General features: G+C 39.1%; 1 protein-coding gene and 1 pseudogene across 1 annotated transcript in view; one reads left to right on the top strand and one right to left on the bottom strand.

The window, feature by feature from the left end:
• The window catches only part of LOC127976121 (leucine-rich repeat and fibronectin type-III domain-containing protein 2-like), a 155,613-nt gene that overhangs the window by 2,276 nt on the left and 125,559 nt on the right, over window positions 1-27,778 (bottom strand). Inside the window, exons 4-5 of the mRNA XM_052580283.1 lie at window positions 6,040-7,435; window positions 1-1,332 (exon numbers count right to left, since the gene is read on the bottom strand). The exon at window positions 1-1,332 is cut by the window's left edge and continues 2,276 nt beyond it. Coding sequence (XP_052436243.1) covers window positions 366-1,332; window positions 6,040-7,415 — 2,343 coding nt within the window. The 5' untranslated portion in view covers window positions 7,416-7,435 and the 3' untranslated portion in view covers window positions 1-365. The remainder of the gene's footprint in view (window positions 1,333-6,039; window positions 7,436-27,778) is intronic.
• On the top strand, window positions 25,716-27,708 carry LOC127975997 (uncharacterized; annotated as a pseudogene).

Consider the following 27,778-nt stretch of genomic DNA (forward strand, 5'->3'; position numbering starts at 1 on the left):
GAGATACCCCCGTATCCCTTGTTCTTGGTATTTATTCATATCTGCTTTAATGTTTGAAGGCAACTGGAGATATCCTTCATCCAGCTCTCAATAAACAGGGCCAGCCCTGGCCTCGGCTGCTCGCCTAGCTCGGACACAAATCTTTGAACTTCTTTTGGATCAAATGAACAGAAGGACAATATTGACATGGGAAAATCATGCATTACACAGACATGGCCACTGCTGACGTGTCTTTTTATTACAGCCATTTGAGTCCTTCTTGAGGTCATATGATGCAGCAAGTTTGTGTCTTTTTCACATGACGAGTTCAGAGAATGGTTTGTTTTTTGTTTTGTTTTTTTGGCAGAGCTAATCCATTATCGCTGTCAGACTGTACTCTCCATAACCCATTCAGAGCTATCAAACGTTGGCTTATCCCCTTCCCCCTCACTCTCGTCGCACTGCAGGAGCATACCATTGACCGAGAGACTCCTCTTAGTCCAAATGTTGCTGATGCGTCGTGGGTAACTAAGGCACTGTGAAGCACCAAAGTCGCCCATGTCAAATGAGTGGCTACGCTTGGGCTTGTTCTCTGATGGCAGCATTACAAGCTTCCCAAGCGTGGAATCTCCCCGGCCTAGCAGAGGCTCCTTGTCAGTGGGTTGTCTCATGCCCATCGCCATGGTCCCTGAAGAAGATGGTCCTCCCGGATCTCTTGCGGGAACCCTTAAGTCCAGAGAAGCAAATGCCCCAAGCAGGTTATCCAGGTTTGGCCGTGCCTTAGATGACGACTGCTTCCACCTGTTTGGCAAGGTGCTAGAATCCACATGTCGGTTGAAAGACTCAACTTTCTCACTTCCAAGGGAGTCAGCCGAGGAGGATGAAGAGGATGAGATGCTACTCTGCAAGGAGCCACACTTAAACTCCACCACTTCATCTCGCATCACCACTACAGTCTTTGAAGCCTGCGGTGTAGGAGCACCGTTGTTTAGTCGCTGTGTAGCCTGTTGTCTCCCATTTGTCTGGGAGTAGGTATTACTCACCGTCACCAACTTTGCAACCTGCAATCCACTGTTTACTTTATAGCGTACCATAAGTATGACGATAAAGACCAACAAAGTGGCTACGATCACTCCACCAATCACCAAGATCATGGTTCCTCCTAAAAACTGACTGCGCAGTGACTGGCAGCGGGGGTACTCGTCACGTGTCTCAAACTGCACACAACCCACTATGTTCGTCGCAGTGAGTGTGGTGGCGGTGTCTTCCCAGATGGCCAACACGCATAGGTCATACTGCATCCCTGGCATCAGGTTGTTGACCAAGAAGGATTTGCTGATCGCCGGAATCATCCTGTAAACAATAAGACAAAGACATTAACACTGACTCTCAAAGTTCAACAGAAGACTAATCATTAGGTATATGCATTAGATTGAAACCAGAGGTATATCATACTGTGGATATTAAAATGCACACACTGATTGCTCATTGCTTTATTGTGGATGCAGATGATGCTCTGTGCGTTGGCAGAAAACAATCATTAATCCTTTTATTATGGTGAAAACTTAATTACTTGGAAAGCGCTGATCATATCAACCTTGGAAGTTCATTTAGATAAACTGATTTTGAAATGAGGTCTATTGTGCAGTCAATGGAGCCAGAGATAAAAAGTTGTTTTTGACAGACAGGAAGAAATGTGGGGATTATGTAAATATCACTATTTGAAAATGTACTTGACGCACACACAGCATTCTTGTCAACAATGAATCATTCAGACAGGCAAAACATTTTATTCATTTATTTCATTTATTTTTTTAATGGTAATTAAGTAAACATTGTTTCGGAAAGGGAGAAAATAAATTAATAAAAGTTTTCTTTTAAGTTTCTGAATTGGTTAAGATGATAGATCTGGCTTAATAATAAAAGAAAATATTTCCTTAAGTACATTTTATGTAGTACTCCAGCACTTGACCTCCTTAAAAGCACCTTGAGTACAGAGTGCATGTAATCACAAATTATCTTTTTTTCTAACTGCATTAGCTCATCATTATCTGGTATATTCTTCGCAGATAGCTTGCAGTGGATGTAGACTGAGAATACTAATTAGAGTGCAATCATTTACCTAACTACCCTGCTCTGATAAGGTTAAGTAGTTGAAAAGGAGTGATATAAATATCTGTTTTCAGAATATGGGTAATAAAAGAAGAAAAACAATACAATTATGTGCGTATGGTATGAATATATTTCACAGTTTATTTAATTTATTAAACAACAAGCAATAATAAGAATAAAAATAAGATTATTATATGTATATATTTATCTATGCAAAATAACACATTAAAATAGGAACCACAAAATGAAAATTCTGTCATAATTTACCTAATTACTAGCCCCTAAGACTTTGTTCATTGTAACACGAAAGCAAATGCCAAGTTTTCCATTTTCTTTTTCATGCTGATTAGTAAAAAAAAAAAAAAAAAAAAAAAAATCAATTTATGTGATCCATTTGCAGCATTTGCCCACTGAAAGGGGAATTTTCAGCTCTTGAAATCATCTGCTTTGGTATATTTCACAACTTACACAACGATATGGTATTGATTCAAAAGACTTGGACTATAGTGAATAAGTCATAAGGACAAGTTCAGGCTTTTGCATTCCCAGTCTATGCACATGCATGGACAAGAAAGACAAGCATGGTATTAAGACATAAAATTTTGTGTCAAAGGAAATTAAACGGTAAAAGGGCAAATAAATGAAGGTAACATTTCCATTTTCGGGGTGAACGAAAAAATGTACTTGGCATGTGATATGGTTCTTTATCTTATGCCTTTCCTAAAACTAGCACATCATGGGATCCTGTGTTTTGAGTTAAATACATCCTTTACCACACTAAAACCACATCTAGCAGTGCAGCCTGACACATTGTCTACGGTAAGCCTCTATGCCAGCTAGTCCATTACTCATTCATAATTGCTTTCCCATCACAGGAGAAGATGCTACATTCAGTGGTGACAGCTTTACAAGAGAGCCCAACCTTTTTCCACTCAAGCCTAGTGATTGATTTTATTTATTTATTTATTTATTTATTTATTTATTTATTTATTTTTATTGCCAGCATCCAGGCTAACACTGCTCTTCCAAGACAGGAGGAAGAAAACAGTTCTATGGATAGTCTCACATGCAGTTCACTAGCAAAAAAGTCATTAAAGGGTCATGAACTGAAAAATCTAAAATTCCATTGATTTTCTTTTTAGTCTAACAACAACTTATATTAAACTCAATCTGCCGAAACTACAGTTTGTGGAATGTGCCACTTTATACTGTAATAGTTAGTTAACACTGCCTTCTGTTTAGACTTGCCCACTGAATAAGCCCACTGAAACATCCAGACCACGTCAGTAGGAAATTGGTCTTTTGTTCACAAAAATGTTACTGTAAATTTGTTTACAAGCAAGGTACAATCCAAAGAAGGATTTTCAGACAGATTGTAACTAAAATATGATGCTTTGATTACTATATTGAATTAACTACACAAATGTGAGTAATTGATCACTGTGATCACTATGAAGGATGCAGGCTGTCAAACACACGCAACCACTAGCCAGTCATACTGGTGGGCATTTACTTCCATTTACTTCCGTCTACAATCCACCATAGCTATTCATATGTATATACTGTATATATATATATATATATATATATATATATATATATATATATATATATATATATATATATATATATATATATATATATATATATATATATATATATATATATATATATATATATATATATATATATATATATATATATATATATATATATATATATATATATATAGACAAGACAATGGCAGTTCATAACCCTTTTAAGTAATAAAGAGACACCAGAAAATGAACAGTCATACTCATTCTTTGCAGATTATGTTTTTCACAAGTCAGGGAAACCAGATAGCCTAATGCTTATGCACAGCCTTTCATATTTAGCCAGTTTGATAGGAGAACCAATCACTTTGATTATAAACTGCTGTAGATCATGTAGATATAAAGAAAGAGAAGAGAGCTGAAATTAAAATCAAAAGAATAAAGCATTTTCTAAAAGCTCCTGATGCCTCAGGCTTTTAATGGTGATGACCATGATGGTTGTATTATGCAACGAAAAAAGCCTAGAGGTAATAGGGATTTATACATTTTTTATTGTATTTTATTTTATTCACACAGAGAAAATGTTGCATTAGATTAAGAGATGGAGAAATAATAATTTCCACAGCTAATAGAGTTTTATTTTAATAATAATAATAATAATAATAATAATAATAATAATAATAATAATAAAAGTGTTTGTTTGACTAATACAATTTTGATTTATATATTTATTAATTTATACATTCATTAATGTATTTATTTATTGTTTAAAAACAGTCTACATAACATGTTATTATAGTTTTAAGCATACAATTGTAAAAAAGGCTTGCTTCTATTGCAAATATATTTAGCTTACACTTTATGTTACAGTGTGTGTATTTACAGTGTAATTACTAGGTAAGTACTGGTATAAGGAAGCTATATGGGTTAACTCAGGGGTTGGTTTAGTACAGTAGTTCTTACCAGTTATTGTAAGTGCAATAATAAGTACAGAGACTTAGAACAGGACTGTGAACTAAAATGCAACCAATATATTTTCTAGAGGAAGAAAATAAATACTAACACATTATTTTTTTTTTTTATTCATTTATATATTTGTTTGTTTGCCTAAATACTCCACAGACAAGGAGGAATATGGATTATCAAAGGCTGTACAAATCTATTAAAAAATAAATTTAACCAGCTAAGAAATGGTTTTAAGTCTGTTATTTCTCTTTTGCTGTAGTGTGTCAGTAGGAAATATCAGTTTACATTTCCAAACATTCATTTTGCCATTAATTGCAATAATCCAGTGAGATTTTTGTTTGCACAATGAGTCTGCCAACAGCCTGTGCGCCACACAAAGATCTGATCTGATCATTATCCAGTCTGTCTGGAATGACACGAAGCATAACAAGATGCAACAGACTAATCCAGAAGAAAGGATAAGGATGTCTCTAAGATGCTCCAAGAAACCTACCTGCAAACTACAGTACTGTTAAAAGTTTTAGACCTTTGTGTAAAAATAAATACATTTAATAAAATTAAAAAAATGCTGTAAAATGAGGCTGCTGTCAAAAAATAATTCTCATTATAGAGTATAAATGAAATTGTAAATGTCATAAATAGATTTTATTTATCAATTAACTTATATTAAATAAATTAAATCAACATTTTATGTGAACATCTTTTGCATTTAAAGCACCTTTTGCCCTGCACTTGAACGTAGTTTTTTAGGTTGCTTTGCAGGGACGTCTCTTGAAGCATCTTGGAGACATTGCACAGTTCTTCTGGATTTAGTCTATATCAGTCTGATCTGTTTTTACATGTCATTCCAGACAGACTGGATGGTAATGATGAGATCAGATCTTTGTGTGGAGCATTGGCTCTTTTATTTGATGACTGGATTATTACAATTAATGGCAAAATTAATGTTTGGAAATGTAAACTGATATTTTCTACTCACACACTCCAGCAACATATATAAATAACTTAAAAACATTTTTAGCTGGTGAAAATTTTAGTGTTCTTATAATTTTGGCCACCGCCGCACATAATTTGTAGGTAACTGATTCAGTAAAGGGTAAGTGTGCCATTATTGTCTTAACTATAACACTCAAAGAACACCATTAACACATCTGAAATAGGCTTGTGTGCATGTGACTGGTTGATTAAAAAAATACAAAAACAATGTCTAGCATAACTCTTATCATAAGTGAGTAACCTTTTAAATGTCACTATATTTACCATCTTCAGTGTTAACCTATTAAACATTATCTGCGTAAATGAATTAAATTCAATTAACTTACAAGACTGAACTGAATTATAGAATACATCATGTATCTTTAAATCTAATGATAAGGACAGGTGAAAGCAAAAGCCTAATTAGTGTGTAGTTTGGTGGTTTAAAGGAAAATAAACATGGGATACTTGCCTATAAATCAGGACATCATCCTCCGAACAGTTGTATTGGAGCTGGTACATTTTGACTTTGGGTGCCACTTTGCTAACAGTCCACTTGATCAGAGCAGAGACCGCGGTGACCTCTGACACTGACACTACCTGTTCTGGTTGAGCTTTGGTCTCCCCTTTACTAGTTTTAGTGGAGCTGGTGATGTCAGACAGTCTGGACTTTGGCTGAGCTGTGCGGTTAGTTCCATTGCTTAGGTGGGGGAGTTGGATGATGGAGAGCTCAATTGAGGCTGTTGATTCTCCCGCAGCGTTTGCAGCAATGCAAGTAAATGTCCCATAATCCTTAGAGGTGGTGACCATAATGTCTAAAGTACCATTTTCATACACTGTAGCCCTGGAAGAGTTACTAATTAGTCGGTCATCTGGAGCAACCCAGTGTATGAGAGGCATAGGGTCACCCACTGCCTTGCAGCGTAAACTGGCCGTCTGTCCCTCCAGGACCAAAAGCTTATGGGTATGTTGGGTAATTAATGGTGGTTCACACACAAACTCTTCCTCTCTCACATACCAGAAGTAGCGACCTTTCAGACTAGGAGGGGAGGCGCATGTTTCCATATCGTCCTCTCGTTCTAAACGGCGCAACCAAAGAATTTCACAGTTACAGTGAAGAGGATTCCCGCCAAAGCTGAGAGACAGGACCGGGGCAAACGGCGTACTAACAACACTGGTGCTCTGTGACCGAGCAAAGATGGGATCTGGCGGAAGCTTCTGGAGACGGTTTGATGTAAGATCCAGCCTCGCCAGCTTTTCAAGATCAGTAAAAGTGCCTTCAGCTATGTGGCTGATGAGGTTGTGGTCCAGACTCAGCTGGTGTAGGTTGAGCATTTTCCGAATGGCCTCCCAGGGTATGCCTCGCAGGTTGTTGTAGGAGAGGTCTAGGTCCTCCAAGGTGAGCAGCAGGTCATCGAAAGCTTCTTTGGAGATATGAGTCAGTTGGTTGTTGTTTAGGATGAGGTGCTGCAAGTTCACTAAGCCTCGCAGGGCATCAGGGCCCAGCTCTGTCAAACGGTTACTGTCCAGGTGCAGCGAACGCAAGGTTTCAAGATCCACAAAGGAGAAGGGCTGGATGAAGCTGATGGTGTTTCGTGACAGTGTGAGGTCCACAAGGCCCGTCATGTTAGTGAAGTCCTGCTGTGTAATTTTGATAATGTAGTTTCCTCCCAGGCGTAACTCCACGGTTCTTCTGTCAATATCAGGGGGCACGAAAAGCAGACCTTTGGATGGGCATAGTGTGCCCAAGGACTCTGACAGGTTCTGACAAACACAATATTTAGGGCAGGCGGTGGTCATCATCACTGCGCATCCCAGGAGAAGGAGGCTGCAGAGCACTTTGTCCATGATAAATCACAAGCAGGGACCTGAATAGACAACAAGAATAAAAAATAAATAAGTGGTCAATCCTTTCCGGCCATACAAACAACAAATGATTTATTGCCTCTGCAAGGACTATCTGATAAAAATAGTCCTCCTTTTGAGCAAATTTTGGTCCACATTATGAAACAGCTTATGCTATTAGAGGCCTTTTTTGCTATCCCCATACTACTGTCAGAGCATTCAGAAGATACTGAGGTATAAAATATGTTTTATAGTTGCCGAAGTGTTTGACGCTATGTCCGTATGTGCATACCGCAGTAGCCTCCATATCTCTGACACAGAGAGAACAGATGACTGCGCTTGCCCTCAGACAACAGCCCATAATTCCCGTAGACATTCGTATCATCAATTCCAAATATACTCAAAACTTAAATCAATTTTAATCAGTGCTCTGCCAGACTGATTCTCTAAAGGTAGGGCAGGGTTGGTAGAACTGTTTTAGTTGTTTGCAAGAAGGAGAATGGGTGATTGTAATTTCCAGCTGAGAATTAAAGGATAATAATTCTCTCAGCTGGCATCACTCATACAATAAATCATCACTGTCTCATCGATACTGTAAATTTATGTCTTCTAAGATTCCTATTAACCCCAGTACACAGAGTTCTGGATTCCAAAATTATGAGGAACAGCTTATGAGTTTTCAAGCACATCTTGCTTGCTAGCCTCAAGTTTATTGCATCTATCAATATAGCTCTGAGGTGAAAGCATGCAGATCAGAGTGTTTGGAGAAAACAGGGAGTTGGGTGACTGACATTGGAAACTAGACTGAAACTCATCTTAGAAAATCAGCAAGATTTGTGCGAAGCGTAATACTGTGATTTCCCTAACCATGTAATCAAAACTGTCTGCAACAAATAAATAAATTGTTGCATAAAGGGGATGGATATTTCATCATCGAATCAGCTTTTGGTTATGCCAGCTATTTATGCCAGGGATGATTTTTTTCTAAAAAGCAAATTAGCATAACATGGTAAGCAATTTTCTTTATCAGTTACTACAAAAACCTAAAAAAAAAAAAAAAAAAAGAAAAAACTACTGGCACATTAATATACAATGACTTTATATTTTAAAGTCGGGGAAAGCATTTATTATTATTATTATTATTATTATTATTTATTATTATTATTATTATTTTTTTTTTTTACAAAAGTTTTGAAATGTGGAAAGAAACTAGTAGGAAATTTCCCAGTAAACTGAAAATGTGATACACCTTTTCTAGTCTTGTAATTTCTAGCTGGAACAGACATCTTGCAGAGAATGACATTTTCTTTTCATTTTTTTTTTCATTTTTCTGAGCAGGAACATATTTTCTTTACTTCCCTTCTGAGCATATTGCCCAACTATCAATTTCTCATTCTCATAATTTAATTCTCAGGAAATCTGATTTTTACAAATTTATGAAAAAGCAACAATGTGTCACAGTCGTGTGTTGATGGCAGCATATACAATGCCCCAAACCCATTTACCCTTTTGCTGCATCCAATTTCCTATCTGTCTCTATTTTATTGTACAAAAAATAAAAAAAGGCCATAAGTAAACAACATAAGAAATATGCACATAAGAATACAAAGTACAAAAATCCAAAAAATACAATTGTCCAGCATATGTAAACTGTGCGGAATAACACAAATTCCATTTAAATGAAGACAGGAGGAAGAATGTTTAACCATAGGCATTTTCAACATTTCATTAGTGTTATGTTGGTTTGAATGTATGGGCACCCAGTATTCGATTCTAGAAATATACCCTATGCAAAATAAAACTTAATTTCAATGTTCATTCAGGACTCACACTGCATAGAAGTGTAAAGTTATAAGAAGTGTTCTTGGGACGAGGGGGTATTTGTCATTTTTGACAGCTAAAACCTGATTAGGCTGAAAAGAGCTGAAGCTTGCCCTTTAGCAGGCCTGTATTTCTGAGGTAAGTTTCCTGCATTACCAATTTTCTCATAACTGCTTGTCAAGCCTCATCTTTATTCATTCCCTTTGCAGCCTGCTAATGGCACAGCCATCAAACACATATATAACAATTGCTGAGGAACACAGCCCTCAAGAACATTGCACATATCTGCATTTCATCCAAATCAGACGGAAAAGAATGGAATGGCAAAGTGGAAAGGAATTTACTTCATCAAATGAGCCAAATGTCTCGGCTCGTTTGTTGGAGGGAGTGTTTAAATGAGCTTAGCCTGGTCACTGCTAACTTCAAGCAAAAAAAAAAAAAATAATAATAAAAAAAAAAAAAGATCTAAGGATTGAGAAAAATCATAGAACTCTCTTTTTTTGTCACTTCAGCAGACATTAAGGCCAAAGAATCATAACTTTAGTAAATGAAAGCGTGTAAGAGCACATCAAAAAGTCTTTTATCAAGAGGAGTAGGTGCCCATGAAGCAGCAGGATGTGAAAAACTACAGAGACGACTTAACATCCAAAGGCGAGGTAAAAGCTTAGGCTTTGCAATCATACCATGCTAAAATGCAAGATGAAGGTAGAGCTACCATGATATGGAGGGCCATTTACTTGAGATCCAGTGGAGAGCTCCTCAGTGCAGATGCCTGATTGGACATGGGCTAACCATTATGATATCTGGAAATCAGTTTGACAGTACTGCTCTGGAATCATGACGTCTGTCTGACTGCATGATGGATTCTGCACCTGACATAATATTTGTGCAATGGTCTAAGAAATTTACTTATTTATTTATTTACAGTACACAGCCATCTTCTACTTTTCGCCATTTAAATATAATAAAAATGCAATGTTGTTTCTTCTTCTTCATTTATTTATTTATTTTACAACTATTACTCTTTTACATAGATTTTCAATTTGATTAATTTGCAGTTGTTTAACTTTGATGTGATTAATTAACAGTATATTATATATATATATATATATATATATATATATATATATATATATATATATATATATATATATATATATATATATATATATATATATATTAAGCCGAAAAAATTGTTCTTCTTGGCACATTTAAGTTGCATATGCATGTGTATGTGACAATGCATGTATGAATAAAACTTTATTTTTTTATTTTATTTTTAATCATAAATGTTTTAAAATGACGAAATATGTAGCCAAGTACAGTGTCCCATATTCAGAATTTGTGCTCTGCATTTAACCCATCCAAGTGCACAGCAGTGAGTAGTGAACACACTCCCCCCACTACAATCCTTGCCAGTACAATGACTCGAACCCATGGCATCTGGATTACAAGGCAGACTCTCTAACCATTAGGCCATTATCGCCCCACAAAATCATAAGATTTTTCATTCTGACTTGCCAATTAAAAGTTTGCTCTAATGTGCATTCATATTTGCTCTTATTTGCATGTTTCTTTAACACTTTGAGCTTGCGAATTACCCATATGCTCTCCGACAGCACTCTAAAATTGTGCAGAATGAAATCCCAAGTGAAGAAACACATACATTTCTTGTGAAACCAACATGTACAAGCACGCCAAGTTTATGACTTAATCATTCTTTACTCACAATGTCTTGATCTATTTAAAGAGCAGGCTTCGTCTTGAACATCATTGCAGGTTTATGAAAATCATTTCATTATATAATAAATGTCATGCTGCCTTTACGCTCTGCCAATCATGTTCTTAACTCAACACTTCTATCCTCTTTTAAAAGTCCCTACTCTTTTTTTCAAAACTCATCTGTTGTCAAATGGAACAACAAAAGTAGAGGAGAGTGTGGTATTTGAGAGGTTATTAGAGAAAGGTCTCCTTCAGTAGACTAAAGAAGAAAACATTCCTTGAGTCACAGAGGGATTGTGAATTGAGCAGTATTTAAAACATAAAGGTTTTGTTTAATGGCACCATTTTTTATAAAATTAAGAGGATATTAAAAAAGTGTAGCAGAAATACACATTTTAGTGTCAAAATTTAAGAAAAAAAAAAAAGTTGAACGTATCTACTCTGTAACTATGTTTCATTAGGTCTTTAACTTCAGTCACACATATATTAAGGTTTTTGGATGTTACATGACTAGAAAAGCTCTAGGATTGACAGAGGGGCTAATGGACTGCTTTTGGTCTACATGTACTAGCCTCCATTCCACCAGAGATTATTGTCAGAACAATTCAGTGCACTGTTTCCACCAGAGACATGAAAGCTGGAGGAAGCTTGGTGTTACCTGAGGTAATCTATGCTCGGAAGCTCTGGAGATAATGGGTAATCCTTGTGAAGTATGAGCAAACTACTGTAAGTAGCTTTTGGGGTGAACGTCTTAGTGCGGTGAATACCTTTTCATTCTCCACAGCTCAAAAGTCTTTGGCAGAATTTTACAGTTAGAAATAAGATTCACATAATTGCATGAATCCATGTGCTCTGTGAAGACAGCTTTGAACTGCTTGGAAGGTTTTATTTTTATTTTTTTTGCAGTACTTCTATGTCTCATTTATTAAAAAGCTATGCAGAAACTAAAAGCTATTACTCAAAATTGTATAGCAATTCCTTATATAAAACTAAATATTGTTAAAGAGCAAATATATATAATTAATTATTTATTTACTTTTGATGTGTGTGTGTGTGTGTGTGTGTGTGTGTGTGTCTATATATATATATAAGCAAACAACTTCAGATTTCTGATCCCCTTTACTAAATGCAGAATTATTGTTATTGCTGTGGATATTATCACGTATATTACTTGCTTTTTGTTCTTTCTCTATTATTATTGTGGATTTGTTTTTTAAAAGACACCACAATTAACAAGTCTTTCAAAGTTATTACAGCATTATTGACATAGTTAATTTGGTAAGTTTATCTTAAGTAGAAATGCTTACTTCCATATAATTGCTAATACAGCAGCCAGTCCAAAGTTGTAGCAGTGTCCAAATAATAAATAAATAATAGTGCAGCTTTTAATCTTTTAAACAGTACAAACTGTATCATTCTAATGAGGATTGCTTGCTTGTGAGAGGGAGGTAAAACAGAATAGACTCTCTCCTCAGTGCTTCCATTGGGTTCTCTCAGGTCATTTAGGCAATAATTCACACACATTGCCTTATATAAATCCATATCCAGAAACTTGACCCATCATATTTTACTCTCAACCACCATTCACTCAAACAACAAATCCTCATCCCCTCAGACATCTCATCTTCAGCACATTGGCGTTCTATCTCGGTGTTGCCATGCAAATGGTCTTCTTGCCCCTTGCTTCCATTTATTCCCTGTGCCAGCATCTTTCATAACAAGTGCACAACAGAAAAGGTCAGATTTATTAAAAGCTCTCTCTATATATATGTTCACCCTCCCTCCCTTCTTCTATCAGTGTAGTCACATCCCCGGCTGCTAATCATATTCGCCTTTACACACAAACATCCTGTATCTCCCATTCCTTTGATTAATGTGCAGACGACACAGCGTCATTTTAGTGGGAAGTGATGAAAGCCCTCAAAAGGAAAGCAGAGCGCAGCCAAAGGGGAGGGTGACAATGGGTTTATTTCATACTGCGGCCAAATTAATTTTCACAGCAGGATGCGGAGGTTAAAAAATCAGATTGCTTCTCTGTTCGACGGCAGGGTAATTAACCTTAGCAGCTTATGTTGTGTCTACGCTACGCTAATCTATAATTTTGTGTTTATTGTTGCTAAAGTGTGCGGCTCATTCACACACAATAAAAGAAATAAATTAAAAAAAAACACTCCATTTGAGTGTGCCTTGGCTCTGTAATTTGTTTGTTGATAATGAGATAATGTAACATGGTAGACATTCAGAGCTGATAAAGATTGTGTTTTTGTATTAATAGTACCATTGTGTGAATTAATGTACATTTTACATTGCAGACAACAGAATTTCATTGTGTAATAATCATTGAATGTTGCAAATACATGACTGGGATTGACATTCAAATCCCACTCTTTCTCTCTGACTCAATGTAGATCTGTTATTGGGTGAATTTTGCCCTAACACTTTAGACAAAGCTGTTTACCTACCATAATCATTTATCTAAATTATTAAATATGCACATATTTAATCAAACGGCTTGGGGTGCATATACTGCAGGAAAAAAAAAGAAAGAAAAAAAAAAAAACATTTAACATTTAAATATTAAACACTTCACCTTTAAATGTTCTATTATGTTTACTGAGTAATTTGAACTTTTAGTTACTGCACACCTACATGTACAAACCTCATAAAGTATGCATATTTTGATAGCAAGACAAATATTAATCCATTTTCTCCATTTAGTCATTTATCAAAAAGAGCTGTTCACAGGAGACAAAAATATCAAATATTATGTACTCTAAAAGCAAAACACAATCATAGGGCTATGTGTCTGATATTGTCAAGCCCTGAAAAGGGGAAGAGCTAGCTGTCAAATTTTGTACTCCAGTGAATATTCCCCAGGGTAGGTATGTATATCTATATATATGTTATGTTCTCTATGCACATACCTGTCATGACTACAAAAAGCTTTTTAACAAGTCCACTACTATTGTAAAGGATAAACATATGATGATGAACAGAAGCTGAAAGGCTGGCATATTGTACACTATATGGGGCAAGTTGTCACCATGGAATCTACCATTAACTGCCAATTAAATGCTTTAAAGCCAAAATTAAGAAGCACATATATATTTAAACATTTGTCCATACCTAAAAAAAAAAAAAAAAAAATGCTAAAAATGAGCCCAGTAATATCATTCCAATTTACTAAATTTGGTACTCTTATTTTTATTATTTCACTTTTCTCACTTACCACACACATTTAAATCAGCATTTCAGGTTTGCTATCACAAGACTAAATTCCTTTAAAGTGCTCCTATTATGGATTTTTGAAAATTACCTTACATCCAGTGGATAACACTAAGTGAATGAAAACACAGGGTATGTCAAAAGACTCCTAACTCATTTTCTCCTCCAACTTTAAACTCATCCTACATTGCTGCAGAAACACTGATTCAGTGTTTACAAAGTAAACATGCTAGAAGGATAAAAAAATAAATAAAAAAAATAATCATAAATAAATGAGGTCAAACAACGATGTAGGATGATTTTGAAGTTGGAGGAGAAAATTGTTGGGAATTTTTAGACATGCTCTGACTTGAACCATTAAACAAAGAGTATGCATGTGCCTTGCAGAGCTAGACAAGACAAGGATATGTGCTTAAAATGTGAACATTTTATTTATTTATTTATTTTTGTAAGAAAATGACAGATTGTTTCATTATATAAGTTGTGACTGAAGAAAGGGAGACATAAAAATCTTGGATGACATGGGGGTCAGTAAATTATCAGGAAATGTTTATTCTGAAAGTGGAGTAATTCTTTTAAAAACTGTTGCGATCATTTACTCTGTAGCTTACTGTAGCATGCAAAATATGTATTTAGTTGTGTGTGTTGTTAACTCTGTGCAGCTTATAAGTTAGGTCTCTGTCTAACAGCAATATCTGTTTGCTCGCAATTGTCTAACAATGTTTATCGTTGCTATTAGTTGTAGTTCTGATACACAAATAGAGCAATATGTTAGTGTACAAACTGGAGTGCTTTATCAATACATTTCTGCATTAGGTTAACGCATATACAATGGTTGCATGGATGTTTACCAGCAAGCTGTGGGCACAGTAATGGTGATGGGCGTTCTGTTATTGACATGCGCTGCACGCAGTAGAACAGAGTTCACAACAGAGTAGGTCATCAGACAAATCACTGTAGTTTAGCATCACACAAAGGAGGGGTTTTGAAAATTATTCGTTAAACAAATTTTTAGGGAGTCTGAGCAAAAAAAGGAAAACATAAATGCATATTTTAAGACAGTGAAAGTATTTTTTGACCTTGCATTCATGTAAACATGTTGTTGGGGACTGCAAAACAAAAATATGAACCTTTCAATTCCCATAGCGGGCACTTCAAAATATTTCACAACTGAACAAACGGCTGCCATAGACAACATACATTTGTGTATTTAGGCTTTTGAGTCAAAAATAGTTCCTGACTTATAGCACATGTGACAATTTCCCTGTGAGACATCTAGCCCTGAGTCTCCCCTATTAACATTCATATTTATGATTCTTACAAATTCTCTATGCAGTACACAGCACCATATCCACCACATCATTGAGTTTTCCTCCAGGAACCTCAGAACCCCTGAAGCATTACAGTGTGCAGATCAGAGGGCAACAGACCTCTTAAGCACAGCAGACATATGAGCATGCATCTGTGAATACCTTTGACAGCGTTCTAACTGTGTATATGTGGAACAGAATGAAAAATGGAAACACAGCATGCTCATTTTTACTGCACACTGCTCTTTCCATTGCCTTTCAAACAGACAGTCAAGCAGAGAGGGCTGTTTGTGGCATTATCAATGGATCCATGCTCTTGTGTGTTGACAGCTGAATAATGGATCCCAAATTTCAATTTGAGGAGCTAACAACTGTCTTCATTTTCTCCTGTCCTCTCACCATCCAATCCGTAGGCTGATCTGGAAGTAAGACATCTTCCATGACAGATACGGCTCTTTGGGGACAAATAATCCGTCTCCTTATTGCATTTTGGACAATGACTCCATTTGGTTGCTAATGTGAAGCATAATAAGGCCACTAAACATGAATGAAGAAGTTCCACTGTGGGAGGTGAACGACAGGTCGCACATAATCACAAATCCACCCAACTCACTGTAGGTAATACCACACAGAACAATCAGTGCCCTTTTCCTTTGTCTGGCCATAAAACCACCTCTCATATACAAATCAGATTTCAGTTATGTTTGGAAGGGAATACAACTGCTTACTGCATAAAACACAGATAAATTATAAAAAGGCATGTTTAAAAACGTATGCGCTCAAATTAGACACTTAAAGATGCACATACATGCATTTTGGGAACACATTTACCAAAGACAAATTATTGATATGCATCAAAAAATTCAAGTGATTTTGCACAATGGGACGCCATAACTGGCCTAACCAGTGGACAGATCTCATTGCATGCTCATTCTGAAATGCTCATTAAAGTGGTTCGGTATACGACTGCGATCCCAAGCAAGATAATATGACCATGTTTATTACATTTTGTCTGGGCTCTGTGAGGTGCAAGTAATTTATTATATATGAAAAAACCAACTGTGGCTTCTCCTACTGTTAGCAAATTATCTCAGTGATATTTGGTGCAATTTTAAATTCTAATTTTTAATCTATCGCTTCAACACTATAAAGCAATTACAGAGCATTTTTTAAATATACATTTAATACATAGGTTAATCACTTTTACCTTTATCACTCTATATTTGGTTCAGACTAGACCTTATAGGTCACAAGCTAAAATGTAACTTAAAAAAAGAAGAACACATATCTACCATCTGCTCAGCTTGCCTTGGCCATGTCTGCAGTGTCAAAGGCTAATGTTATCATCCTGTACAAAGAAAGATTAACATCAGCATGAACTGATAGCTTGGTAAGCTATCTATCTATCTTATCCAATCTTTTTTACCATGATGTAGCCAACCTGTATCAAATATGAAGGAGACGTCCTCGCATCATAAATATGGAACTGTCTGCAAGAGTTTAATGAGGGACCACTTCTACAGAGAGAAGAGAAATGGACAGGTTCATCTGAGGGAATGATAAGTGTTCACTCTGTCGAGTGGAAGCTACTGTTGTAATCTATTTTTGAAATAACCCTTAATTCAGGACACAACTGGAAGTAAAGTCGGTCATCAGAATATGAAGGGTTGGCAGAACACAGCATTGCAGATACATTTTGGGAATTATGTGAATGCTTAAATAGTAAAAAAAAAAAAAAAAAAAAAGGATTTTCATTACATGGAACAAGCAGTTTCAACCGTTGTTTGAGGGAAGTACAGTACTTAAGAGAATCAATGAAACGGCAGTTTTCAAACAATGCAACTACCTTTATTTTCAGTGATTACATTGGTAGAATCAGACAATATATCGATACTTATATAAAATAGCTGGTTGTAACAAAACACTACAATTTGGATTTCCAAAGAAAGAAAGAAAAAAGGATGTGTACACTCAGGTTCTTTGAAAACGTACATTTGCTGAAAGAACCATGTGATTTTACCTAGCGTCATGAAAAAGCTTTGGCAACTATGCCTGAAAGACACCTTTCTCAAATGTGTAAATTTCTAATCTATTTTGCATATAAATATATATATTTCTCTTATAGATTTTTATTTTTATTTTTATTATTTATTTATTTATAGAAATAGTTGCCTTTATCATTTTTTTTTTTTTGTTGGGAATACATGAACACTCTCTGTTGCATTAAACTGGTCAGTCAGTTTCTAGTTCCCAGTATGCTCTGCATAGAGCTGCTACTCTTCAGAACAGTGATAACCACAACACTTCTAAAAATTATTTAAAATGTCAAACATTACTAAACATTAAGTTCTAACTGCTCCTTCCCTTTACTTAAAAAATAATAATTAAAAAAAAAATCAATTAATTAAAATGTCAATTTTGGGCATCAGGGCACCAACTTGACCACTGACAGCAATGACAGTGTAGTATTTGGACCAAACAGACACAGAACTATTTGTTACATTTAACAAATATTATTTAACACCTCCTCATCTAACCAAAGGGTCTATAGACCCTTCCCCCAAAAGCAAACCATCTCAGATCAGGCCTCTGGTTTCCTAGCAATCATAGACACATTATCTGACAGCACTAGGTTTACGATGCCCACAAATGTGGCTAAGACACTCTTAACTCAAATCTCTCTCTCTCAAAAAAAAAAAAAAAAAAACGGACACATAATGCACATAAAAGGGGACTCTTCTCTAATTAATTCATAGAAAAACCTTTCTTTGAATTAATTCACATATACTTTAGGCCATTGTGTATGCTGCTACTGTTCTTGTATATTGTGTTCTGTGAATTGTATATGTTTTATACATGCTTATGATGGATCACTAGTTAATATAACCTCATCTATATGATATTTGGTATCTATGAGTTCGTATTTTCATGACCTAAATGAGAGTGTATATTATATGTTGATGCCTATGCAACACATTAGTTTTATAAGAATCTTAAAGAATCTTCTCTTGAACCCCCCAATCTAATTTCATATGCAAGACACCAAACTAGGAACAAAGAGCTGTAAAACTTCCTTCCAAAAGCTACCATTTCTCATTGGCTCACTCAAATCCTAGATCAGGGCGGTTCTTCTAGATTCAGGAATTCCAGGAGAAGATTCTGAGCTAAGATCCTTCAAAACCACGCTAAGCTTGTGCCAGGCTTCGGCCCTGACTATTCATTCATCAAGATCCTCTGATTCGAACTGGTCTTATAAATTCACTTCAGCAGAGACCAACTGGAGCCTCAAAATGCATGAGGACTCTTTATGAAACAGGTGAGACTTGCAAGTCTCAAATGTAGTCTTATTAACTGAAATTAGGTACCATATGCACCTTTTGCAAAGGTGTGTTTGAACTAAGAACTGATGTTTCTGTGTGTGTGCAGATTTTTGCTACATGATCTGAGTAGTATTGTACAGTTAGACAGTTATTTTCTTTAACCAGGAAATTAATGTACTTAGAATTGACAGTTGACACAGAGAGGTCAAGCAAGTATTTACTTGACCTCTCAGTGTCAACTGTCAATTCTAAGTACATTAATTTCCTGGTTAAAGAAAACAGAGAATCAAAATTTTTAAAATTACTCATAACTATTTATGACTGATTATTCATATTTCCCCTTTGAGCTGATTCGCAACAACAGGATCAGCGAGATCAACATTCAAGGAAAATTCAAAGGAAACTTCAAATGACACATGTCTGGTCTCATTGAATAGAATTTTTAGATGAATGAGATTAATTTTAATTGAGCAAGTGTAAGTTCGGAAAAATCTATTCAACAGTTCCAATTATGGAAGTGTGCCATAATTTTAAATCCACATATCACAGTTAATGCAGCAATCTACTTAATGTATGCCCTCACTGGGCTTTATTGCTTTATTTACACATTAGTATAATTTCCTACAATTTTGTGAGCAGAAGTTTATGTGTTTTTTTTTTTTTTTTTTTTTTTTTTTAGCATTTCGTGAGTATTGTGCCAAAATTAAAATAGATGCATAATTAAATGTTAAGATTACAGTTTTTAACTGTTGAACATTGAAACTAAAATTTATATAAATATTACTACTGTAATTTAAATAAATGCAAAACATTTTTATAGCTATAATTAAATATTAATTATTAAATTATTAAATCTAAATATTTACTTTACAGTTAATTTGTAATTTACACCAGTAGTATATTAGTTTTAAATTATTATTATTACTATTATTCACTTTGACTGAGTTCCTGACACACCAATGTGAATGTCTTGGTTATGTATGGTAACGTCTCGGTTACGTATGGTAACCCTCGTTCCCTGAAGGAGGGAACGGAGACGCCACGTCGGTGACCGACGAATATGGGATATCGCTTCGATAGACCAATCTACTTAGAGTGTAAACTAAACGAGCCAATGCACATTATTGCATCCAGCTGCCGCTGATCACTGGGTGAGTATAAGAAGCCAGCAGGTGCAGTGCATTCCAGTTTTTCGATGAGGAGCCGAGCCGGAGACCAGGCAGCTCAGCGGTGGTACAGCATCCATGGCGACGGGACGTGGTGTCTCCGTTCCCAAGGGTTAACATACGTAGCCGAGACGTTCCCTTTCAGTCGGTCACTTTCGACGCCATTAATATTGAATCCCTATCAAAGCGCCATGGGTGCTTCCCCTTCCAGTGCCCTGTGCGAGCCACCTGCGCCCCTATTAGGTGTAGGCCGGGGCTCAGAACAAGTAGCTACACTCACTATTGTCAAAGCACTAGCTCATTGGGTGAGATTGGATAACATTGGGAAAAAGTACCCGGTCAGCTTGGAACCGGGACGCTGTGGAAGCCCCATCCATCCGGAAGGAGGTCTTGGAGGCAAATACACATATAGCATCCGTTTAGAAGTATACAGAGAAATTTTAGGTGATTAAAACCCCGGACGTTCCGCCGTGTCCAGCTGCTTAGGGTCTACAGTACGGACACTCTGGAGATGTTAAAGCAAGCCGACACTAACCGGGGCCTTTCAGTGCCACTACCCGTTTGAGGTGAGAACACAGGAGGATATTGGCTATACACGAAGGCTATAGAACCTGGCAAACATGTTAGGGTTCGCCCAGCCAGCAGCTCTACAAATATCTGTCAGCGAGGCACCACGAGCCAGCGCCCAGGAGGATGCAACACTTCTAATTGAGTGAGCTCGCAAACTGAACGGGCAGTGTACATCCTGAGCCTGATAAGCCAGGGTTATGGCATCCACAATCCAGTGGGCCATCCTCTGCTTAGAGATGGCACTCCCCTTCTGCCGGCCTCCGTAACAGACAACGAGCTGGTCTGAGGTCCTGAAGCTTTGTGTCCGGTCTACATAGCACCTAAATGCTTGGACGGGACAAAGCAAAGCCAGGGCTGGGTCTGCCTCCTCCAGGGGCAACGCTTGCAGGTTCACCACTTGGTCTTTGAAGGGTGTAGTGGGAACCTTGGGCACGTAGCCAGGCCGGGGCCTAGGATTAGTTCGGGGAACCAGGTCCGCATGGGCCAATATGGCGCTACTAGCAAGACTTGCTCCTCGTCCTCCTGGACTTTGCACAGTGTCTGTTCAAGAAAACTCACTGGGGGAAAAGCATACTTGCGTAGGTCCCGCAGCCAGCTGTGTGCCAGTACATCCATACCGAGAGTTCCCTTAGGCAGGGAGTAGAAAAACTGGCAGTGAGAGGTCTCTAGAGCAGCAAACAGGTCTACCTCTGAACCACCTCCAAATCAGCTGGACCATCAGGGGATGGAGTCGCCATTCTCCCGGGAGCATTGCTCGAGACAGCTCATCGGCTGTACGACTGAGCCGGCCTGGAATGTGAACGGCATGTGGAAGTGACCTCAGAACCTTCTGACTTCAAAGGAGGAGGTGGCGGAAGAATTGTGAGATGCGACGAGAGCACAGACCACCTTGTTGGTTGATGTACGCAACAGTCGCAGTGTTGTCCATTCGGACCAGCACATGCTTACCTCGTAAGAGAACTTTGAGACGGTTCAAGGCAAGGTGCGCTGCTAACAACAGGCCAGTATAACTTGGACCCGGTCAGTGCCGGGCTTCCACGCCCACCTCGGGACTCGGCCATAAAGCCAGTGCTGGAGCGGTCTCATATGTAATAGGCAGAGCGGTGTAAGTGCCGTCGTGGCCACCATATGCCCCAGGAGCCTCTGAAAGAGGAGTCAGTATGAACCGCTGTCCTGATCTTGATCATATTCAAGCAGACTAGCACCGACCGCACACGTCTCTGTGTGAGGCGTGCTGTCTGTTTGAAGAATCCAACTCAATACCGAGAAAAGAGATCCTCTGCCACGGCGAGAGTTTGCTATTTTCCCAGCTGACCTGAAGGCCCAACAGGCTCAGGTGCCGGAGCACCACATCCCTGTGCTCACACAACTGATCTCGAGACTGTGCTAGTATCAGCCAATCGTCTAAGTAGTTGAGAATGTGAACACCCTGCTCTCTGAGAGGAACGAGAGCTGCCTCCATGACTTTCGTGAAGACACGGGGAGACCGGGACAGCCCAAAGGGCGGGACCTTGTACTGATATGCCAGTCCTTCAAACGCAAACCACAGAAAAGGTCTGTCGCACGGAAGGATGGACACATGAAAGTACACGTCCTTCAGGTCGATAGCTGCACACCAGACAGGGGCATTGGACGCTTTCACTGTAGTGAAGCAGACACCGCAGAGCTTGGGGGGATGCCGGATGATCTGAATCGCATAGCCCAGGCTGATGGTTCGCAGAAGCCAGCGAGATGGGCTGGGTAGCGCTGACCAGGCGCTTAAGAACTGTACAAGCGGGACCAGCGGAACCACAGCCGTACCTGCAGCCATACTCCTGTCGATAGCTGCACACCAGACTGCGGCATCGGACGCTTTCACTGTGGTGAAGCGGACACCGCAGAGCTTTGGGGGATGCCGGATGATCTGAATCGCATAGCCGAGGCTGATGGTTCGCAGAAGCCAGCGAGATGGGCTGGGTAGCGCTGACCAGGCGCTTAAGAACTGTACAAGCGGGACCAGCGGAACCACAGCCGTACCCGCAGGGGGGCAGCGAGGTGGAACACAGGGACCCAACTCGGGCAGCTTGTGAGCAGGCCGGAGTGTGGTGCGAGTGTGGGGTGCAGGGCTCACCTGGTTCCACGGGTTGGCAGATGGTGCGTGAGTAGGGCCTTTGTTGACGCTCTCGAACCACCCTCTCCTGCCATCTGGCGAAGGAGGAGGATGAGTGAGGTCCGGTGCTTGGCCGTCCGCAACTCTCCGTGCCCTCCTGGGACCCAGAGAGGGAGAAAATTGCTCTCCTGTCGAGATTTCCAGATTCTCCGCCTGGCCCTCCTCCAGGGGAGGGAGAGGTGCCTTCACTATCCCCCAGAAAGCAGCTACCGCTCTCTGGGTCTTCCGTCCCGGGGCCTATTGCTCTTCTGCTCACCGCCAAGTTTGACGTGGGCCAGGATGGGAGGGGCAGCCTGCCTGCACCCAGCTCCACGGCACCACTTGAAGGCTGCTGCAGATGCGACGTATGAGTGGGGGCGGATGCAGGGGGCTGCCCTCGGTGACGAGCAGGCTGGGGCACTGCGGCCGGTGGGTGGGTGGAGGCAGGAGCTGCCCGCTAGGGCAGGATGTGTCGGATCGCCTCAGTCTGGTTCTGGGCAGCTGAGACTTGCTGGGCCAAGTTCTCGACTGCGTCGCCGAAGAGGCCGGTCTGGGATACAGGGGCATTGAGAAACCGGACCTTCGGTGTCCCTCATATCTGCCAGACCCAGCCAGAGATGGCGCTCCTGGACCACTAATGTGGACATTGCATGACCCAGCAAACTCACGGTGACCTTCATTGCTCAAAGAGCAAGGTCAGTGGCGGTTCGGAGTTCTTCCAGAAGCACTGGATCGTGACCACCCTTGTGCAGGTCCTTCAGTGCCTTAGCCTGGTGCACCTGCAGTAACGCTATAGCATGTAAGGCGGAAGCAGCTTCTCCGCAAGCCGCATAGGCACTGCCGGTCAGAACAGACCAGAGTGCCTACAGGCCCGGGAAGGGAGCAGTGGGTCTCCATGCCAGGAGGCGGCGGACTTAGGACACAATTGCATCGCTACCGCCCGCTCCACCGACGGGATTCCTGAATACCCATTGTTTGTGTAATGCTGAAATGTGCCGCCATTTCATATAATGTTTTGAAATTTGTCTGCACGCGGACATACCCACATGTGGCTTGAACTATATTGCTGTGCGTCACCATAGTAACAGCCGTGACTAGGAAGTCTGTAAAGATTTTCTGGTTGACCCTCAAGGGCGCATGTGTGCACTGTTGTAAACAACTCAGGTGTTTACGAAAGTCTATGCTGAAGCCATTAGCCTCGTAGGTTAGCGCAAGCATTTGTGTGGCTTACTGGATGCTGGATGCAGTGTGTTTTGTAGCAGTGTTGAAATGATTTAACCTTTTCACATCTCCACTCTAACAATCTGTGAACATCCCCATCTTATGTTTTACTCTTTTTCACCTCCCTCTCCCCATTAAAGGAATATTGACTCAGAAATATTTAATTTGTGACAAATCTAAAATTAACTAGAGTTAAATCTAATCGTAATCGCCAATACCCTAGGCATTACATTGGAAATAGCTCTTAAATTGTGTAACAGGAAATCTTGAACTTCAAAGTTAAGTAAACCAGTTTCCAATTAGATTAGCCATTCTAATTTTCTTCACTTTTGTATTATTTTATTTTTCTCATTTATTTTAATTCTTTTATTTTACTTTATTTATTTACTCTGTTTTATGGTTTGTTTCCCATTTTCATTTGTTTTCTCTCTCATTCTATACCGTCATGGGCAGTTCATTTTCATGTTAATTACTATTAATGCTTGGATTACACTGTCAGTCTCATTTCTTTTAAATAAATAACAAGGAACTTTATTGTTCATTTGTTTTAAATAACGAGATGACAATAATTATTTTATTTTATTTTGTTTTCAAAATCTCCCATTGCCAGTATTGTTTTCCCTTCTGCTCCATTTTCCCTTCTCCTATCTTCAGTGGGAGCAGTAATGTATGTATGTATTTATTGACATAAATGTATAGATAAAACACTGGTACCAAATAAAAGCAGCCTTTAATTGCAGCAACGTTAAGTAGATTAGCATATAACCATAGCATAACTATTGGTCAACTAGATCCACATGCTAATTGAGTCAGTATCCCTTCCCTCACTTGCATTTAACTCCTTCCTTGTCTTTTCTGCTCTTCTCTCTTCTATCCATGATATTTCTGGAACTGAACCTGTGAGAATCAATCAGTAATTACAGGAAGTCTTCAAAATAAACTGTTTGCAAACATTCTGAAGTTTTCAACAGTTGTGTGAATTCACCCTCCTTGCACCACATGATATCCTCTCAGATGTGGCATCCTATACGGTTTAAGCCAATTAAATTGATAGGAGGAAAAGTAAACTATTACCGCTCACTTAACACATTCCAAAAAAAAAAAAAAAAAAAAAAAAAGAGCACATAACAGGTGTATGGTTTCGATCCTATAAGAAGGAGCATTATTATTGTCATCACTTTCTTTCTACCAGGATGAAGTTATAACAACAATAATACACAGAATTAAGAGATTCCAGGTACCTTTCAATGTGATCTTCATTGAAATATCGGTAGCACTTTATTTTACAGTCCTGTTCCCCATGTACATAATATGTACTTATTATAGTAATTACAATAACTATGTAACAACTACGTACTAACCCTGAACCTACCCCTAAACCTAACCTTACCCCATTGAGTTATCTTGTATTACCAGAACTTTCTTAGATAAATACACTGTAAGTACACTATAAGTACATGAAAGTACACATACTGTAAAATAAAGTGCAACCAAAATATCTCTATTGAATTATTTCCCTTCCTAGAGAATATTACTATTATTTTATTTGTAGTTATTTGTTTTACAGCTCTGATTGCTATCTGATATCTTTAAGTATCACCTTGCTTTGTCTGGTCTTTGCTCACTCTCCCGATTCTTAGATGTCTCATCTAAGCTGTATGCACTATTTTGTCCCACAGAGACTATGATTAGCAGTACAAGTAAAAGGAAGCTGAGAGTTCCAGCAAACAACACTTAACTACCCATCACAAACTTAGCTCACACACACTTTCACAGATCTGTGCCAGTGTCTTTTCCAGGTTTCCCTATTGTGTTCAAACATGTCTCGCACTGATAATCCCATCACCCACTGGGCAGACTTAGAGAACTGGTTAAGTGTCGTGACATGCAAAGCTGCCGACAACCAATGACAGAGAACAACTGGATGCCAGAATCTCTGACATCATGACAACAGCTACAACCACAAAGAGATTGCAAAGATCACTGGCTCCCTGAGTCACATGCTGATAGCCTCACTCAAACTGAGCGATGATCAAGATGCTCACCTCCAGGCGGAGCTGACTCACGCAAAACAATGCATCAACCAGCTGACTCACGCAAATCAACCAGTTAGAATTGGAAGCGCGGGACCAACAGGAAGACTCTGATGAGGTGGAGCCAGGCGCCAAAAATGAAATCAAAAGGCTTCAAGAAACACTGACAACCACCAGCCGAGAATTAGGACAAGCTAAGGCTGCCCAAGATGATCTGGCCAACAAGTTCCAGTATGCAGAGAAGCTCCTGGAAAGGGCTAAGGCTGACTTCAGAGACAAAAACAGCTGAATAAAGGCCTTTGAAAACCATCTTGAAAGGTCACGAAATCAGATCAGCAGCTTGACTCAACAGCTTGACTATGTAAAAGAAGATTCCGACTCAATCAGAAAGGAACTCAAGCATGCTTATGAGCTGCACCCTGAGCCAACCAGAACAAGGCGTCCTCTGGTCTCACCCCTGTCCATCAGAGCTGTGTCCCCTATGCACGTCCTGATTTTGCCAAGTCCGATGTGTTCCTAGGTCAACATATTTTGTTGACCCTGGAACAACATTTTACTCCAAAAATATATTCTTAACCATATCCCTACACCTAAACCTAACCTTAACCATGAGTAATCCCTAAAATCAGAGGAAATGATAGATGAATGACACTGAAGTAAAAACACCCAACACTGATTTTAAGCATAAACTTCACAAAATCTATAAACTGGTTCTTCAAATCTGATTGGTTAATCACAATGTTGTTCCAGGGTCAACAACGATGTTGTCCCAGGAACATGTCTCACTTGGTAAAATCAGGTTAGGCGTCCCCTATGCTGGGATTGCCACATCAAAGAGAAAGTGAAGAATCACCACGAAAGCCCAATTCAGCTGTCATGGAGGAGTACTACCCTGCTGACAAGAAAAAAGGGGCCTCTCCAAACTGACTATGAAGCTGCACATGGCCTGGAACTCAAAGACCTTGACAAACTGGCCAGGAACATCAAAAAATTCACCCCAAATTTGGCAGGAAGTGAAGATGTCCAGGCCTACCTGCAAGAAATTGACTTCCACTTGGAAATGAGATCTAACGTGACAGACAGAGAAAGACTCTATTTGCTTCAAACAACATCCAGTCCTGAGGTTTGAAGTTTTTTGGATAGACAGCCTATACACACCAAGTCAGACTTCCACCTCCTCTGAGAAGCCCTAATTAAAGAATTTGCAGACCCAGAGGCAGACCAAGGACTGATGGCTGCCCTAGAAACCAAACAAGGCCGGCATGAGACACACCAAGCCTTTTACAACAGACTCAGACGAGCGTACTTTGGTGCACGCAATGAACCCGACATGGAGGAGGACGTAAACTTCAAAACCCTCTTCCTGAGAAACCCCCATCCTGGAGTAAGCCACCACCTAGGCGTCATGGCCTTCCCTTGCACAATGACTACACAACAGTTGAGGGATTTGGCACACAAAGCCTATGGCAAACAAAAGATGGCCTCAGAAAAGGGAACCAAACCACCAGCAGTTTGTAATTTCAATGCTTAACATCAAGGATTAGCCCTAGAGGGCACCCAGCATCACGGAAGCACCAAGCTGCCATCTAAAGAACAAAGACAATACTCCTTCAGAAAAGAATGGGACTCTCATTTCAGTGTCAGACCCAAACAATCACTGGCACAAGGAACGAAACCTGCCACACGCATCTGGACACCACTTGGAGAAATCACGGGACCAGTCACGATCATATGGAAACTCAGGAGCAAAAGGTTCATGGGAGGCCAACTGGACGTCTAAATGAAAGTGACACTTGCCCCCAGGAACAACTAGCCCAAGAGGTCAACGACAAAATCCACCCAGGCATCAA

This window comes from Carassius gibelio, chromosome B17 (genome assembly GCF_023724105.1).
Source record: "Carassius gibelio isolate Cgi1373 ecotype wild population from Czech Republic chromosome B17, carGib1.2-hapl.c, whole genome shotgun sequence".
Lineage (NCBI taxonomy): Eukaryota > Metazoa > Chordata > Actinopteri > Cypriniformes > Cyprinidae > Carassius > Carassius gibelio.